The sequence below is a fragment of the Ahaetulla prasina genome, chromosome 1 (assembly GCF_028640845.1).
Source record: "Ahaetulla prasina isolate Xishuangbanna chromosome 1, ASM2864084v1, whole genome shotgun sequence".
Lineage (NCBI taxonomy): Eukaryota > Metazoa > Chordata > Lepidosauria > Squamata > Colubridae > Ahaetulla > Ahaetulla prasina.
Window position 1 is genome coordinate 371,499,311 of NC_080539.1, and position 14,422 is coordinate 371,513,732.

Below are 14,422 nucleotides of genomic sequence, written 5' to 3' on the forward strand. Positions count from 1 at the left end.
AAGCACGCACCACAATGCCAAATATATATACATATACACTTCTAATTTTACGCGGGAGAAAACCCGAATAACCAAAGACCTACATACAAACACCCACGAAAACCTCAGAAAACATATATATACCAAACAACAGCAATGCAGCTCACCAGCTCAAATCCCCCTGCAACTCAGACTAATCTGAGCACAACCAAGCCCCCACCCAAACAGGACACACCCCCAGCCAATCAGAGCACAAAAAAACCTCCATCCAATCAGAGCACAGCCAAGCTCCCACCCAATCAGTTCAAACCCGCACTAGCAGTTAAAAAGGAAGAAACAGCTGCAATCACACATTGCTCCCAGAAGCACGAAGCTGAAGCCGTTATAAGTCACTTTCTTCAGTGCTGTTGTAACTTAGAACGGTCACTAAAAAAATAGTTGTTAAGTTGAGGACTACCTTTAAAAAGCCATTCTCCTTGTCTTCCATTTCTTTTTATTTTATTTTAGGGGACGGGCTTTGATGGAGCCCCTCCAATTGTCCAGGGTTTTTTTTTCTTCTTGGTGGCCCTGTCCTCGGGGTTGGGTTGGAGGGATAGGGACACCACACTCCCCCGCCCTTCCATGCCAAGACATACGACGCTTTTTTTCCAAAGATGAGAAATTGCTAATAAATTTTTGTGTCTATATTTGTGCTGTGATGAACAGGTCTCAAACCGATCATTGGAACTTCTGTTGCTATGAAATATTGCTTTGATGTCTATAATTCTATATATCGTTTGTGAAAGTAAATTCTTTTCCAAGTTCTGTTTATTTCCCCTTTCCCACCCCCACCCCGTTCCTTTCTTGGTTTATTTCTTTGGCATTCCGACAATTTTTTAATTTCAGCCTTTTTTAATTTCGAAAATGAAGGAACTTTGCAAGTAATCCGAGCTCCCCCCTCCCCTCCCCACCTGTATTTAAATTCTCTTCTGCTCTTTTTTTCCCCTTTCCCGTCCTTTATCTTTTATTATTATTTTTTCTTCTTCTCTCTTTTTTCTCCTCCTCTGTTTTTTTTTTCTTTGTTTTTTTTCCCTTTGGTTTTGTTTTTTTTATTTTTCGTTTTGTTTTGTTACCGCTGTGCATTTCGTCCGCAGTGCGGCGCGTGGCTCCTCGGTTCTCCATCCCGCCCACCAGCCACGAGATCATGCCCGGCGGGAACGTGAACATCACCTGCGTGGCGGTGGGCTCCCCGATGCCGTACGTGAAATGGATGCAAGGGGCCGAAGATTTGACACCGGAAGACGACATGCCGGTGGGACGCAACGTCCTTGAGTTGACCGACGTGAAAGACTCAGCCAACTATACTTGCGTCGCCATGTCAAGTCTGGGTGTGATTGAAGCCGTGGCCCAGATCACCGTCAAATGTAAGTTTGCACCATTCCTTGATCGGTTTGCTCTCCCGACTGGCTGAATTGGTCCTGGTGATCTTCGCTCTTGATCCCTCCCAAGGGTGGAGCTTAGCTTGATCAACAGCCGTTTTCCACAACATGGCGCCTCCCAGGGATCTGGGGGGGTTTCATGGGACAAAACGGCTGTGTTGAAAATCGGCCTGGGTTTTTTTTTTGAGTCATTTCAATCCAAAGGGGATGTTGGTTAGGTGAGCCAATCTCTCCCTAACCTAGATCCCCGCGTCTTCCTGTGCATGCCCGCCGTTTTCCTTCCCCTTCCATTTGCTTTGACTCCATCTTGTTCCTTCTTGTCGATCGGCAGAACTGAATGCGTTGAGTTGCAAGTTTGGAATCCTCTTTTATTTAGGATTTCGGGGATAGATAATCCCCATGTTTGGGACTGCAAGTTTGATCACGTCTTGCCTTTGGCTATGTGGATTGGAGCTCGCGGACGTTCTACAGGTAGTCCTCGACTTATGGCTGCAGGTGGGCCCAGCATTTCTGTGGATAGGCAAGGCGGTTTTTAAGCCTTGGAACCATGGTGGCGCAGTGGTTAGAATGCAGTAATGCAGGGCTAATTCTGCCCACAGTTTGATCCTGAATGGCTCAAGGTTGACTCAGCCTTCTGTCCTTCCGAGGTCGGTAAAATGAGGACCCAGGTTGCTGGGGGGGGCCGTAGGCTGACTATGCAAATTGTTTAGTAAAGGGCCGCAAAGCATTGTGAAGCGGCATATAAGTCTAAGCGCTATTGCTGAGTCCGGCCTGATTCTGTGAGCCTTTTTGCCACGATTCTGCTGCCGCGGTTGTTAAGGGAATCGTGCCGTCGTGAAGCAAATCTGGCTTCCCCCGTCGACTTGGCTTGTTGGAAAAGTTCCAGACGGCAAGCACAAGGACCCCAGGGCGCTACAGCCATCCTAAATACATGATGGTTGCCAAGCACCTAGATTTTGAACGCGTAACCCATGGGGATGATTCAACGGTTGTACTGTTTAAGTGCAAGGAGTGGTCGTAAGCCCCCTTTTTCCCCAGCGCCGTTGCAACGTCCAGTGGTCACTAAACAAATGGTTGCAAATCGAGGACTACCTGTTGTCCAATATATCTGAAATGCATCCCGTGGTCTGCATTTTCCTGGGGAATTGTGACTTCTGGCTAACTTCCTACACGGGGGGGGGGGGGAAAGAGCTGTGCACGCGAAGAGCATTGTCGCATGACGTGACATCAGCCTGTTGCATGTGTTCCAGATTGCCATCAAATGCTCCTGGGGGTGGGGTGGGGTGGGGGGCTGCATGACACTCCCCTCCCCGCTGCCACGCTGTTTGCTAACAAGTTCCAGACGCAACCACAGCCTGTCTCATTTGCTTTTGATCTTCATATCCTCAAGACGCATGTGTGTGCCTCCCGTGTACTTTTGCGTGGGTTTGTGTGGCCAGTTTGTGGGCTCTTCAGGCATGCTACCGTCGTACGGTCTTTGGGAGGGGGAGGGGGTTGGACTAGAAGACCTCCAAGGTCCCGTCCAACTGGGTTGTCCTGTCATGAGAGCGTTTGACAGAGTAAACGAGCAATACGTGTCTTGCCTGCCCTGGTGCAGGAAAGAGTCTGGGTGTATTTGTGCATTGACTTGAAGGAAACCAGAGGTGTGCTATATTAACATCTGTATTTCGGAAACGGTCCAAGAGGAAAAACAAAAGGAATATTGGCCAAGATGATTCAGGATTAGTTAACAAGCTAACATTTCTATTTTGAGAATAGTCAAAGAGAAAAACCAAGATTAGCCAAGATGATCCAGCATTAGTTAACAATCTAGAACTACCGTTCCCAACCTTGGGCCCTTTAAGATGGGTGAACTGCAACTCCCAGAATTCCTCAGCCAGCAAAGCAAAGCTGGCTGGGGAATTCTGGGAGTTGCAGTCCAATCTTAAAGTGCCCAAGGTTGAAAAAGACTGTTCTAGAACATCACGGACGCTTGCAAGGTGTTTGAAAGCAGATGTATCATTTATTGCCGCAACTGCAAGAGGCCGGAAGAATAAAGGAATGAAATCTACACACGTAATCCTTGATTTACAACCGGTGGCTTAGCTTAGCAGCCGTTCAAAGTTATGACAGACCTACCTTGGGGCTCCTTACCACCTGCTTCCAAAATTCCGACCATCGGATCCTTTAATAACTGCCTTTCATGGCCCTCTGTAGCATCTCATGCTCCCACGACTGCCTTTCTTTGCACCCGTCTTGACAAACGTAGTTCATTCCAGTTTTTTTGCAAAACCCGAGTTCACAACGAACCCTTGGTTTGCTTAACAACAGCAGCGTTTGCTTAATGACCTGTGGTGGTCACTTTAGCACCATGGCACTGTCCGTTTCACGACCATCGCAAAAAAAAGGTTGTAGTATGAATCTCGGGACTTACGACTGTGATGCGTAGGCTCCATTGCAGTCGTACGTTGAGGACTACCCATAGGGATAGGAAGTCTATAGAATTTGGCAATCGGGTGAATGGTTGATGGAAAGGAGTCACTTAAGGCAGGGGTGCACAACCCCCGAATAACCTTTCTCCATGGAACCAGTCCCTGGTACCCAAAAGTTTGGGGGCCACTGAGTTAAGACCCATTACAGACATAAGTCATTGTAGTCATTAAGTAACTAAATGATCGCCTTGCTCAATGACTGTTGTCCTGGCTCTCCCAGATACAATCGTTAAGTGACTGCCTAAGTTACTAAACAAATACAGGCAGTTCTCAGGCTTATGGCCACAACTGAGCCCAAAATTTCTCTGGCTAAGCGAGACCGTTGTGAAGTGAGTTTTGCCCCGTTTTATGACCTTTCTTGCCATCGTTGTTAAGTGAATCACTGCGATTAATAAGTTAGTAATGTGGTGGTTAAGTAGATCTGGCTTCCCCGTTGACTTTGCTTGTCAACTTTTGAAGGTCACAAAAGGGGTCACATCCGTGGATAAGTTAGTAACATGCTTGGCCACTGGGTCATATTCAAGATGGTCGCAGTGTCCTGGAGTCATGTGATCCCCTTTTGGGGATCACATTCAACCATCTTGAATATGAACCAGTGGCATATTACTAACTAATCCACTGCAGTGGTGGGTTTCTACCGGTTCACTACTGGTAGTGGCAGTGGCGGGAGGCTCCCCCTACCCCCCCCCCCGGATGTCATCATGGGCACTCTGTGCATGCCCAGAAGTGCTGCGCGCGAGTGGAGTGAGCGGTTCCAAACCAGTAGCGAAGGTAAGTGGAACCCACTACTGATCCTGTTGTGCCTGCGCCCTCCGAGCTGGGCCCCCTGCCAGAAAGTGACTCGGAAAGTGAGGGGGAAGGGCCATCAGGACTTACTTCGGGAGCACCGGCTTCCCTGGCTCAACTCCAGGAGCCAGAGGCAGGCCAGGTGGAAGAGATAGCAAGGCCTCTGTCCCCTGACTCTTCCCCCCCCCAGGCCACGCCTCCAGACCCAGCTGATGGCAATCAGGCCTGACTGGACCCTAGGTTTCGTAGGCAGGAGAAGCGGGGAACAACAGAAGCAAGGGTGGGGCAAGCCTAGGAAGTGCTGAGTCATGGAGCCACACCCCACAGGATATAAAAGCAGCAAGGGCTCCTATACCACTTCGTGGCGAGCAAATCAGCTGCTTAACTAGAGCTGAAGTCCTGTTTGTTCCTGGTTGACTCATCAGCATCAAGAGAGATAATAGAGACACTTGGCAGATGCTCGCTAGTTTGCTGCCAGAGCTAATAATTGCCGGCTAATTAAATCATCGCTCGGACTGAGGCGAGGGGGACAGAACAGATCCACTGCAGTGTTTCACTTAAGAACTGTGGCCAGAAAGGTGGGGCAAAACTCACTTAACAAATAGCTTGCTCAGCCATATACATTTTGGCACAATTGCAGTTGTAAGTCAAGGGCTACTTATATTTGCAAGCAAACGGCCATTTTTTTGGTAGCGGGCACACATTACTGATGCCAACCACTGAGCTGAACATTTTCTGTCATGAGCCACGGTGGCACAGTGGTGAGAACGCGGTACTGCAGGCTACTTCTGCTGACTGCCTGTTGCCGGCACTTTGGCAGTTCGAGCCAGGTGGACTCATCCTTCCATCCTTCCGAGGTCGGTAAAAGGAGGATCCAGATTGTTTGGGGGCAAGAGGCTGATTCTGCAAACCGCTTTGAGAGGGCTGTGAAAGCACTGCGAAGCGGTATATAAGTCTTTAAGTGTTACCGCTACTGCTATTTCTGGGTTGATAACGCTGTTTAAGAAGGTTGGTAAACTCCACTTAACTAGAGTGGGGAGATTTCAGCCGCTGTTCTTCAGTCCATGCTGTTCCCCTGCGCCACACGGCGGGTGCTCTCGCTTGCCGATTAGGGGGAACTTAGTGCGGGCCGCGGGCGTGACTGTATTTCTTTTCAGTCAATTCTTCCCATTTTCTCAGCCTTTCCCAAAGCTCCAGGCACTCCTGTTGTCACCGAGACCACTGCCACCAGCATCACCATAACCTGGGACTCCGGAAATCCGGACCCCGTCTCCTATTATGTGATCGAGTATAAGTCGAAGAGTCAGGATGGGCCGTATCAAATCAAGGAGGACATCACTACGACCCGCTACAGCATTGGGGGGCTTAGTCCCAACTCAGAATATGAGATCTGGGTGTCAGCGGTAAACACCATCGGGCAGGGCCCGCACAGCGATTCCGTTGTGACCCGTACAGGGGAGCAGGCACCCGCCAGCGCCCCCCGAAATGTTCAGGGACGGATGTTGAGCGCTTCGACCATGATCATCCAGTGGGAGGAACCTGTGGAGCCGAACGGTCAGATCCGGGGATACAGGGTGTATTACACCATGGAGCCCGATCAGCCGGTCAGCAACTGGCAGAAACACAACGTGGACGATAGTCTCCTGACCACTGTCGGGAGCCTTCTGGAGCATGAGACCTACACTGTGCGAGTCTTGGCGTTTACATCCGTGGGGGACGGCCCACTCTCCGATCCCATCCAAGTGAAAACCCAACAAGGAGGTGAGATTTTGTTTGGTCTAGAGGTCAAGGCGCTGGGCTAGAGATGGAGTTCTAGTCCCACTTTAGGAATGAAAGCTGGCTGGGTGACTTTGGACCAATCGCCAGGGGTTGGAGAGTTTTAGTCCCACCTTAGGTATATGAAAATTGACTGGGTACTACAGGAGATGCCCGCCAGTGGCCAGCAGAGCTGGTGGCAGACTCAGAAAGTGAGGAGGTTGGGGAGGAACATGGGCCAGTCCTGGAGTCTGGGGAAGGCTCTGATGAGGGCTCTGCGTTGGAGGCAGAGATGGGGCCAGGGCCGTCTTGACAGTTGTCAGCTGCCTTCGGAGTCGGACATCAGTGGGGCAGAAGAACAGCTGGAGCCTGTTCCCAATGGGTGCATGCGCAGAGCTGCCAGGAGAAGGGAACGGCTAAGGAACAAGGGTCGACTCAGGAGTAAAGCCACAGGTGGACGGTGAATGGCCCCTCCCACAGGGAAAAAAGAGGAGCGAAAGGGGAGGGGAATTTGCAGGAGACAATTAGTTTGCTTAATTGGTTCGTCACTCTCAGAGACTCCTTGCCAAGTTTTGAAGATATTAGCCTGGCAGCTCCCCAAGCCAGATAAGGTCTGTGACTGTAAATTCACCCTTGAAAGTCTTTGTTGGATGTGGATGGGAGGAATTCACAGTAATTTAATAAAAAGGGTTTTTTGTTGGGACAAGGAGTCTGCTTCATGCTCTTGGGAACACCTAGGTCAGAACAATGAGTCCACCTTAGGCATGAAAGCTAGCTTGGTGACTTTGGGCCGATAAGTAGGAGACAGTGAGTTCTAGTCCCACCTTAGACCTGAAAGCCATATTATATAGAGAGAGGGTGGGGGAGGGAGAGAGGGAGGGAGGGGGAGAGAGAGAGAGAGATTGTTATTTAAGGGTGCTTTGTGTTGTGATAGATTTTAGTTTGCCATAGCATTAACTTTAATTAACTGTGAGAGTTGAATGCCATAGGAATAGAATAATTAAGGAATGTCTGTCAGCCAAGAGGAGATGGAATCAAGAATGAATGGAAGATGAATGAATACATTCGTCTGGAATGGTATAGGTTCTCCTGCTTGAGCAGGGGGCTGGACTAGAAGACCTCTAAGGTCCCTTCCATCTCATTCCATTCCATATTCTACTTTTGGTCGTAAGCCGAGGACTACCCGTTTATTCAGTTGTCTTCTGTCTCCTCCTCCTCCCCTATTCTCACATACAACCTTTCTGCGTTCCCCTCCCTCCCCTCCCCTCCCTTACCTTCACTAGTTCCCGGGCAACCAATGAATTTCCGAGCCGAAGCGAAGAGCGAGAGCACGATTTTACTAACCTGGAGTCCTCCCCGCCAGGATATTATTCTGAAGTATGAGCTCCTTTACAAAGAAATCAGCAACAAACCAGGAACCCCGGAGGTGAGTCCACTCTTAATGGGAATGGGAATCCGCGGCAAAGAATCCCGGGAGTGACTGTGCCCCTCCGTTCATACCTGCACCTGTGTATGGTTTGCCAATAGCACAGTGGCAGATAGGAGAGCGCTCCAGTGGGTTTAACGTCATTGCCGAGATGATCATTGGTTGCCCTTTCCCCTCTTTGGAAAAGCTATAGAGCTCCCGCTGCCTTAAGAAAGTTCAAACACATTCTTAAAGATCCATCTCATCCTGGGCACCCTTTTTTTTTTTTTGAACTATTACCATCTGGCAGCCGGTACAGGACAATAAAAACCAGAACAAATAGGCTGAAAAACAGCTTCTACCGCAGAGCAGTAACTATATTGAATTCTACTGTATAGTGTGGATCAGAGGTGGGTTTCAGCAGGCTCTGACCAGTTCTGGAGAACCAGTAGCAGAAATTTTGAGTAGTTGGGAGAACCAGTAGTAAAAATTCTGATTGGCCCTGCCCCCATCTATTCTCTGCCTCCCGAGTCCCAGCTGATTGGGAGGAAATGGGGATTTTGCAGTAACCTTCCCCTGGATAGGGGAGGGAATGGAGATTTTGCAATATCCTTTCCATGCTAAGCCCACCATGCCACACCCACAGAACCGGTAATAAAAAAAATTTGAAACCCATCACTGTTGGCAACCCACGGCTCCCGAGCTGCACCGCCCTTCTCCTGCGGCTCCCTGTCGCACCGCCAGTTTTTCAGCACTTCCAGCTGATCTCACCCATTCAAGTCAATTCAATTGCCCCACTCAATTCAATTGTCTAGAATGTGAAGGATGTGTGTTTGTGTTCTATTTTTATAGTTATAATGTACACCGAAGATGGCATTTCTTTTCGTCGTACGGGTGCAATGTCAACAAAATAAACTAAACTAAACTACCTGTGTGTCCCTTTGTTTCTGTCGCTTGTTTGGCTTGCTGACACTCACACCCGCTGCCGCTCTGCAGTTTCTGAAGACATTTGACCCCGTGACTTTCTTCCTGGTGAAAGAACTCAACCCCAACACGGAATACGTCTTCCAGTTGGCGGCTCGCTCAACTTTGGGCCTTGGGGCCCCGACATCGGAGGTCAGGGAGCGCACGCTGCAGTCTAGTAGGTGTCCCTTTTCTTACCCAGAATTCTCTGAAGGGATCACGGTCAGGCAGGAGACACAACGGCAGGGGGTTCAAGGTGTGGAATGGCGACCGGGGTAGGGCCTCGGGGAGAGCAAAACTGGACAACTGTCTGCATTTAAACGGCTTTCGACTTGTAGGAGTTAAGCAAGGAGCTATTTTTTCTGGCTGCAGGCTCACCAGGGGCATTTCTGGGTACAAGAGAGAGGAGGGTGGGAAGGTTTTTTGTGTGGCTGGGCCTGGTTTATCACAGGACGCAACGCAAGTGTTCTCGGGCTGCGTTTCGAGGGGTGCACGCTGGGCTCAAAGAGTAAGAAGGAACCGTCAGCAATTGGCCAAGTCTGCCTGTGTTGTCTCTCTCTTAAGGCTGCCCTCCACCTTACTCAGCTTGAAAACGTGACATCTTCCTTAGTGAGGAAAAGGGGCTCCCTGACATTGAAAGTTCGGTAACCAGGATCAGTGGCAGGGGGTTGACGTCGCGCCACAAAGGGATGTAGGTTTGTGAGCATCAAAATGCTGTGAGCCCGGGGTTGGATGGAAGGGGAGGAAAAACACAGCCAGGGTTACAGGATGACTTCAGGACTGTGTTTTTGAGAGAGACCCCCTCACCCCCTCGCTCCTTCCTCTTCCCCGTTCCCATAATTCACTGTCACAGCATTTCCCCACCTCACCCACCCACCCACCCCACAAAAAAGAAAGTATGACGGAGGGCATGGGGGCACAATCAGGCCACCAGGAGCTTTATCAAGTGCTGGTTTTAGTTTAATGGATTGTCTCCCATCATGGCTGCACCAGGGACAGCACCAATCCTGGCTGGCAATAAAATATGAAACTTTGCTTTAAAAAAAAAAAAAGAATGAGGTGGTTTTCTTCATTTTTTTTTCCCTTTCTTCCTTTTGGTTTTCTTTCTTTCCTTCTTTTCTCTTTCTTTCTTTCTTTCTTTCCCTTTTTCTTTCTTTTTTTCTTTCTTTATGTCTTTCTTTCTGTCTTTCCTTCCTTCCTTCTTTCCCTTTCTTTTCCTTTCTTTCTTTCTTACCTTCTTTCCCTTTCTTTCTTTTTCTTTTTTTCTTACCTTCTTTCCCTTTCTTTCTATCTTTCTTTGTCTTTCCTTCCTTCCTTCTTTCCCTTTCTTTCTTTCCTTCTTTCCCTTTCTTTCTTTCTTTCTTTCATTCTTTCTTTCTTTCTTTCTCTTTCTTTCTTTCTTTCTGTCTTTCCTTCCTTCCTTCTTTCCCTTTCTTTCTTTCCTTCCTTCCTTCTTTCCCTTTCTTTCTTTCTTTTTCTTTCTTTCTTTCCTTCCTTCCTTCTTTCCCTTTCTTTTCCTTTCTTTCTTTCTTACCTTCTTTCCCTTTCTTTCTTTTTCTTTTTTTCTTACCTTCTTTCCCTTTCTTTCTATCTTTCTTTGTCTTTCCTTCCTTCCTTCTTTCCCTTTCTTTCTTTCCTTCTTTCCCTTTCTTTCTTTCATTCTTTCTTTCTTTCTTTCTCTTTCTTTCTTTCTTTGTCTTTCCTTCCTTCCTTCTTTCCCTTTCTTTCTTTCCTTCTTTCCCTTTCTTTCATTCTTTCTTTCTTTCTTTCTCTCTCTCTCTTTCTTTCTTTCTTTCTCTTTCCGTTCGTTCTTTTTTTTTTCCCCGACAGCATGAATGGCTGTGGCTGTTCTTTGTATTTCTGTCTTCTTTCATCTTTACTGTATTGAACTCGGCCACAGGGTTGGGATCGCTGTGATCAGAAAAAAAAAAGGGGGGTGGGGTGGGGTTGGTGGGGTGGGAGGATCCGAGGACTTGCATTTTGTCCTCCCAGGAAGCCTCGAAATAGGACAACTGCCCATCCAAAGGTTACTGAGAGCTTCATCTGCCTTTTTTCTTGTTTCTTTTCCAGACTCTATTTTATTATTTTCTCTGCCTTCTTCTCTTCTCCCCACTACCATTCCCAAACATACACAATTTATCCTTTCTGCATCAGGGATGGGCTTCAAAAATTTTAGCAATGGGTTCTCTGCCTGGTTACTTGGTGGGCGTGGCCTAGTCAGCCTCCTGCACCACAGCTGGGGGGGTGGGGTTGTGTTTTTGCCCTCCCCGGGCTCCAGAGGCTTTTCTCAATCCTCCAGGAGGGCAAAAATGGCCTCCAGAGGCTCCCTGGAGGCTGGAAATAGGCCCAGCCTTCCCAAACGTCTGGTAGGCCTATTTATCACCCTCCCCGAGCCTCCCTGTGCCCTGCACTTATCTGCATCCAAAACGGGCGGTGTGGGGACTCCTGGGTGGGGTGGGCGGGGCAATCCAGCGGTGGGATTTGGGGGTTCTCCAAACAGCACAGAATCTTAGCTAGAGGTTCTCCCGAACCCCTGAGAACTCCCAGCAGCCCCACCCCTGTTCTGCACGCTGTGGTTGTAGATCAGTCGTCCCCGCTGTTGTGCCTCGTGCGCTCAGTTCTCCCAACAGTCTGGTTGGGGCTGATGGGGATTGCAATCCAAGGCAATCCTGTTGCAGGAGGCCCAATTTGGAAAGAATGGTCTGAACCTACAGGCATAATCCTGGTGTCAGGAGGAGACCAGTTCTTGAGATGAATTGAGTTGTGGTCTGGGGTTCTTTGGGGCTCCTTGAGCTTGCTGGTTTTCCTGCAGACGTTTCATGACCCAACTAGATAACATCATCAGTGTTAGAGGGGAGCAGGGTTTGCTATCTTTTTTCTATACAAGTGGCTTGGCCTAACAGCAGTGGTGGGATTCAGCCACTTCGCACCTATTCGGGAAAACTGGTTGTTAACTTTCTAAGCAGTTCAGAAGTTGTTGGAAGAAATTTTATTTTGGTTTTTTCCACTTTACAGGGCTAATCCTGTAAGGAAGGCAGGAAGGAACATCCTGGTGGTGTTTCTAGCCTAATCTTTACTGCCCTGCTTACAGAAACTGCCTCTCTGCTTAACCCTTATTACATTGTAACAGCTAAGGCGAAGCGCCCATCTATGTGAGTGATATTGCGTTGGCTACGCCCACATGGTCACATGGACCACCAAGCCACGCCCACATGGTCACATGGACCACCAAGCCATGCCTACCCAGCTGGTCATTAGGGCAGAGAACCGGTTGTTAAATTATTTGAATCCCACCACTGCCTAACAGCCTAATCAAGGAACTACCAAGAGCCACTTGGTTCTTACCACTGACGGGGCAAGCCACTTGTATAGAAACAGAGAGCAAACCCCACTGATGATGTTACCTAGTTGGGTCACGAAATGTCTACAAGAGAGCAACCAAGCTCAGGGAGCTCCAAGGACCCCCGCAGTTCAACCCTGAGCTACAAATATCCCCTTCTTGGTTGTGGTCTCATAGGGTGTGTAACTGATTTTACCTGGACCAAGAGAATTAGGACATCCGTAAGTAAGAAATGGACTTTATATCAGGGGTCTCCAACCTTGGCAACTTTAAGACTTCTGGACTTTAGCTCCCAGAATCCCTCAGCCAGCAAAGCTGACTGAGGAATTCTGGGAGCTGAAGTCCACAAGTCTTAAAGTTGCCAAGGTTGGAGACCCCTGCTTTATAGAATCTCTTCATACGTTGGGAACATGACCACTTAGTCTTCAGGAATTTGGGGTTGCTTGCAAGAGGCTGCTTAGCTTTTGTGGGGCAGAGGGGAGGGGAAACCACCTGGAATCGGGGGGGGGGGTTGGATTGGAGCCCCGTTAATTAATTTCCTGTTTTTGCATCCTTCCTGACTGTAATTGAAGTCTTGGGGGCAACCTAACTTATGGGGCCAACATTCACTCAAGAATCTCCCTCCTCAAGAGCCTTCTGAACATGCAATATTTTTGCAATGGCGTGAGGAGGGATTTGGAACGTTTCTGTCGTACGAAAAGGGGGAAGGTGGATGAAATAGCGCCTTTTTTTTTTTTTGGCCAAGACAACGGCGGGAGGCTCTGGTGGATTAGAAGAAAAAATAGGCAGTTGGAAATGACCAGTTTCGACGAAGTCTCATTCGTCATCTTCAGGCTTCAGCTTCGTGCTTCTAGGAGCAAAGCTTCATGAAGCTGAAGATGACGGATGAGACTTCGTCGAAACGTCGCCAAGACACTTCCAATTTTACGTGGGAGAAAACCCAAATAACCAAAGGCCTACATACAAACACCCGCGAAAACCTCAGAAAAATATATATATTTGGGCTTTGTTTTGTTGGGTGTGGTTGATTGAGTGGGGGTTGTATTTTTTTATTTTTTTATTTTTTTGCAGGAAGGGTAGACAGAAGCCCCAGTGGAAATGGTTGTGGGTAGCTGTGAAGTTGTATATTTGGCTTCCCGTGAAAGGGAAGGGTCCATTTGACCCACCGACCTTTAGTAGGTTCCCATTATTCAATTCCATCAGCACTGTGGAGAATTGCTCTCCCTGGCCCCTCCCCACTTCCGGTCTCTCTTGAGAGGGGTCTTGGAATAGAGCCAAACCAGGAATAACCTAGGCTGAGGTCTGGGGCCAAAGATCACTCTCCCTTCCTTTCCTCTCTTCCTTTCTCCCATCCATTACCTCCCTCCTTCCCTCTCTCCTCCTTTCCCATCCAATTCCTTCCTCCTTCCTTTCCCACCAATCTCCTTCCTTCCTTCTTTCTTCCCTCCCTTTCTTTCTTTCTTTCTCCCCACTCATCTATTTTCTTCCTTCTCCATCCATTTCCTTCCTCCATTCCCCACCCATTTCCTTCCTTCCTTTCTTCCTTCCTTCCTTCCTATTTCACTTCTTTCTTCCTTCCCCACCCATTTCCTTCCTTCCTTCCTATTTCACTTCTTCCTTCCTTCCCCACCCATTTCCTTCCTTCCTTCCTTCCTTCCTTCCTTCCCATCTATTTCACTTCTTCCTTCCTTCCCCACCCATTTCCTTCCTTCCTTCCTTCCTTCCCATTTCACTTCTTCCTTCCTTCCCCACCCATTTCCTTCCTTCCTTCCTTCTGATCCATTGTGTCCTTCCTTCCCTTTCCTTCCTTCCTCTCTTCCTCCTTTTTTCTCTTCATCTCTCTCTCACACACTTTCTCTTTCTTTCTTTCTTTCTTTCTTTCTTTCTTTCTTTCTTTCTTTCTTTCTTTCTTTTTCTCTCTCTCTGTCTCTCTCTCTCTCCCTCTCTCATCAATTAGCTCAGACTATCTCTGCTTCCTGGGGGGTGGGGTGGTGACCTGGGGCAGGGGAGGTAGCTCGGTGGTCTTGTAACCCCTTGAAAACCTGTCTTTTGTTTCCTGACTGGCTGCTGGAGGAAGGAGCCCAATTCTTCCCTGTTGCTGGCGGGGCATCCTTCGGCGTTCAGACCTCCCAGCTTGGGCAGGCTTCTGTGTCTTCTCCTCCTTCTCCTCCTCCTCTTCCTCCTTCTTCCTTTCTTTTAACTTGTTTTCTCCTCCAGTGCAGCCTTCTCCTCATGCAGTCTTCCTGGCGAGTTTCCTTTCCTTTTCCTTCCTTCTCTTTCTCTCTCTCTCTCCCCCTCTTTCTGT

At 48.5% G+C, this 14,422-nt stretch overlaps 1 protein-coding gene across 1 annotated transcript in view; it reads left to right on the top strand.

Annotated features, from left to right (window-relative positions):
- PTPRS (protein tyrosine phosphatase receptor type S) overlaps window positions 1-14,422 on the top strand; it is a 291,141-nt gene that overhangs the window by 172,731 nt on the left and 103,988 nt on the right. The window contains exons 7-10 of the mRNA XM_058163586.1: window positions 1,113-1,382; window positions 5,834-6,415; window positions 7,693-7,835; window positions 8,811-8,955. Coding sequence (XP_058019569.1) covers window positions 1,113-1,382; window positions 5,834-6,415; window positions 7,693-7,835; window positions 8,811-8,955 — 1,140 coding nt within the window. The remainder of the gene's footprint in view (window positions 1-1,112; window positions 1,383-5,833; window positions 6,416-7,692; window positions 7,836-8,810; window positions 8,956-14,422) is intronic.